The sequence below is a fragment of the Etheostoma cragini genome, chromosome 7 (genome assembly GCF_013103735.1).
Source record: "Etheostoma cragini isolate CJK2018 chromosome 7, CSU_Ecrag_1.0, whole genome shotgun sequence".
Taxonomy (NCBI): Eukaryota; Metazoa; Chordata; class Actinopteri; order Perciformes; family Percidae; genus Etheostoma; species Etheostoma cragini.
The window spans coordinates 26311274-26315788 of record NC_048413.1 but is presented as its reverse complement, the minus strand read 5'-3'; the positions used below and the strand labels follow the sequence as shown (position 1 = coordinate 26315788).

Sequence of the window (4515 nt, the reverse complement as noted above, 5' to 3'; positions counted from 1 at the left end):
AACAACAGGTAACAACAGGTAACAAAAGCTAACAACATTTAACAACAGCTAGCAACAGCTAACAACAGCTAACAACAGATAAAAACAGTTAACAGCAGCTAACAACAGCTAACAACAGCTAAGGTTGTGTGTATATCAGTGACCACTGTGTCCTGACCATTTGCCCCTTACTATACTGGGGGTGGGATCGATACAGCATAGTATTTCAGTATATTGATCTTTTATTGTATGTGTGGTCAGTTTGTTTGCTTGACAATGCCATTTTGCGGCAATAAAACTAAAATGAGATGAACAAACAGAGAAATATGTCTTTTCAGATAACACATGTTGACAAAGTTTCCTTTTGAGGACATCATTTGAAACTGGCACAATTTGAAGTTGGAAAAAAAGACAATAAATTGCAATATAAATATATAAATAGATAGATACATAATATCGTATTGTGACATAAGTATCGTGACGATATCGTCACTACATGCTAATTGATACTAACTACATGCTAATTGTTAATCAACCTGAATAAACCACATTTACATTGAAACTATTTCTCTCTGCCATTTAAAACCGGGACCCCCCCCTTCAACACAATGTTAGTTTGAGCCATGAGTTGCTTTAAGCCCGATAACTGGATTAATAAACAATCAAACAAGGTGGCTTTTCATTCTCAGGCTTCAACCTTTCAGTCGGTTTAATCTTTTCTGATCTCTTTACCATTAGATCCCAGGCTCAGTGTACTGTGGACTGAAAACTGTGTTCCACAACACCATTCATTCATTCATTCATTCATTCATTCATGCAATTAGTGGCATGGCAGCTATTTGTTTCTTTGTAGGACATGTTTACAGACCAGAAGTACAATTAATTATTTTGGTTATAGAAGAAAATAAAGGTTTATACTGATAATCGGGAGAGAACCCCAATCACAACGTTGTGATTTATAAAGAATCGTTCAGCCCTATCATTTTCCCCTGCTGGTTTTAGTATACTGTATAATGATTGATTTTTGACACTATAGTAGCCTGAAAGGAAACAGGGGCCAATGTGTTACGATATGATAAACATTTGGTAGAAATATCTAAAGTGACAGGTTGATGGGTGACGGGTGTAGAGCTGAGGAAGAAACAATGGAAACGAGGGATTCAAACTATAAAATAGTGCCATTCAATAATGTCACGTGACTACTTTTCATAAGCTTTTGTGGCATTTTTGTCAGCTTTTAGAGCAGTAGCATTAGCTAGCCTTAATCACAACAAGAAAAAGTTATTTTCATCTATAAAAGTGAACATTTACACAACAAACAGTCGGCATTGAGCGTAAAAGACAGTGTAAATACAGGGCTTGGCACTCCATGTACTGAATGCTTCTTTAAGTATGTATAGGTAATGTATAGGAGCTCTAATATATTAAATACCTGACATAGAGTTTAATATTTGACAAAGCAGTGACATGATTGTTATATTTAATACAATTATACAATTGCCCCTGATCCTGCTGTAATCCCAGATAGATCCTTTAAGTCAAATTAAAAAATTAACAGTAGAGTGGCCTGAGATGTGTCTTCTGTGATTTACATACTGAAACTATTGTCCATCGTTGATGGAAATGTGCACGTAAGTTACCCATAAACTGTGGAAAGATATATGGGCTACAAAAAAGCCATTAGAACTTTAATATTGTGCTCCCTGTTTCATTTTAAATAATTACATTATTTTGTATTCTTTGCTAACCCCTTGCATGTTTTGTTATTTGATGCTTTATTTTTTTTTATCTATTTGAAAATAAGTGATGCATTACACTTTTTCTTCACATATTTGTAATGCATACTGGATTTAAACAAAACAATTAAATATAAAAAAAATTAAAAGATATGCCTTGAGTACCTACTATTATCACATTATACAACATAATAAAAAGTATTCACTTTTTTTTTTATTAGGGTGGGAAGGTTCTCGAAACATTCAACAGGCATTATTTTGATTAAGCCCAGGTGTGCAGTGTCACGCTCACTCTTACTGGCCTAGATTAAGCCCAGGTGTGCAGTGTCACGCTCACTATTACTGGCCTAGATTAAGCCCAGGTGTGCAGTGTCACGCTCACTTTCACTCACCTAGCTTGATTTGAGGAGCGACCCTACCGTAACCTCCACAGCACCAGGTACCTGGTAGTCTCCACGCCACAGGTGTGTTTCCCCTTCTCATCGTCCCTACGGTCTCCCTATCCCCTAAAACAAGCCACTTACCCACGGTAGTGTGCTTTTATTTTCACCCACTCCGAGTCCAAGTCCATTATCGATCCGTTTGACGCTGGCACACCGGCGGTATGCATTGTACGGTTCGGTGTCACGTTAACGTTAACGACGTTACCTCCCAACTAGCCCAACGGTAACGGGAAAAAGGCCCCGGACCAGCTGTGTCACTCGGTCACGTCGGAAATTAAAAAAATTGGACCGTTACATAACATAAAAAGTACCGTTTTGTCCAAATACTCTCGAAAGAAAACTTGTCGAGCTACTATGAAGTTTTCTTTCCTTAAGTCAACGGTACTGGCTTCTCCGGGGGAAGAGTTGTCAAAGTGGCTCATATAACATGACCATTTCCGGTTTACCGCGTCAAAATAAAACACATGCTAATATTGTTATGCGTTTGAGCTTTTATTCTGAAAGTAAAACCGGTGTTACTTGTTATCATGTAAGATCAAACTCTGGCTAACTTGACACATTGGCCTATGGCTCACTATGGTAACCGGAATCCAAATTCACCTGTAGCATAACGGGGCATGTCAACACAAACGTCTAACGTGATAATAATGATGTAGTCCAGACTGAGTTTATAACGATCTTATTGACGGTTGAATAATAGTATTTTCCTCTCATCATACAGGTGGTCTGATCACGAATAAATATAAACTACTTAATGAAACCTTTTGCATGGCATGTTCTTATCTTTACCATTGTAATGTCATATTCCAGCATAAGAGGGCGTTTCTTTTCACCTTCTGACATGATTCATTGACAATGTCAATCAGTTTTTGTGAATATTTTTAAACGATGTGTGTTTTGTTTTTTTATTTAAAGCCATAATGGAGAAAAGATTTCATGTGTGCTGCAAGAAATGTCTTACAAAAAGACCCACAAAGGACAACTCAGGACTACACGATTACCATATTTCATGGATTCGGGATGGCTGAGCTGAGGCCCCCCCACTGTAATAATGCCGTGTCTAGTGCCACCTGCTGGTTGAGTGATGATGAACCACTTTAGAAAGACAGTAATTTAAGGGAGCATAATTTACCTTTTTTGAATCCTGCACCAGATCCTACATGGATGTGCACCACATGGTCTCTTACTGGACTGTATGAAGAAACTCAGACACGGAAGGGCCTGGCTCAACCTCAGGACACCTTTATAAGATGCCACTCCGTTCAACCATGAATAAAATGCCGTTTGCCTTCAGTAACACAGCAGATTGGGGAACGTGTTATTTTGTCAGATGTGTTATATGGAGCATGTATTCAGTCATTGACCAAAGCATGTCATGCACAAGCACAAATACTTAAATTACTCAGATTAAGTACAACAACAGTATCCTGACTGAAGGAAAGCATGGGGTAACCAATCACTACCAAACCACACCAATGCTAGTCCAATACTGGGCGCCCGGATGGCTCTGTTGGTAGAGCGGGTGCCCCTATGTAGAGGTGTAATCTTCAATGCAGCGGGCCAGGGTTCGACTCCAACCTTAAGCCCTTTGATGCATGTCGTTCCACTTCTCTCGCTCCTCTTTCATATCTTCAGCTGTCTTGTCAATAAAGGCCTAAAAATGCCCCAAAAATTTAGAAAAAAATGCTAATTCAATACTGAAGACTTTTGCACTCCAACCATGCACCGAAACATTTGATACATGTCTCAGCGTAAACTCCTTAAACCAAAACACTGGCAACAACTCTCACTCACAAAGCATGCAACAGTGTCACTCACAACCAGACTCACACAGAATCCTTTTATTTAGTAATTTATTTTATTTTTGAAAGTTTTCAGCAGTGATCTAGAATGAAAATTTGTTTAAAATCTGCAAAAAATCTGCAGAAAAATACAATTTCCTTGCTTTTACTGTAAATATTCTATGTTTTCCTAAATAAGATGTATACTATTACTCCACTACATCTCCTCTAAGCATCTCAGCTTCTCGTTACTACAAAATAAAATCAGAAGATATTTGTTTCATTGGAAAAAATCAGGTTTGGCGAATCATTGATCCTAAATTGCCAAGATAATGCACGCTTTATTCCAGTTGATGACCTAATGCCTGTTAGTGGCCAAGCTGCAAAAAAAACAACTAAAGAAGAAGAAGAGGAGGAAGCATAACGACTGATGGTGTCATTGAGTCACCTGGTGCAGGCTCTGCTGCCATGGTAACAGATGATGACCACCCCGACGACAGTGGTGATGAAGATAACGTTACACACCTTTGGCCATAAAGTTCATGCTCAGAGTTTTTACTTTTACTTCTAATACTT

General features: G+C 38.3%; 1 protein-coding gene across 1 annotated transcript in view; it reads right to left on the bottom strand.

The window, feature by feature from the left end:
- The window catches only part of prkcz (protein kinase C, zeta), a 94560-nt gene extending 91995 nt beyond the window's left edge, over positions 1-2565 (bottom strand). Inside the window, exon 1 of the mRNA XM_034875833.1 lies at positions 2240-2565. Coding sequence (XP_034731724.1) covers positions 2240-2325 — 86 coding nt within the window. The 5' untranslated portion in view covers positions 2326-2565. The remainder of the gene's footprint in view (positions 1-2239) is intronic.
- Between the last annotated feature and the right edge of the window lie 1950 nt (positions 2566-4515).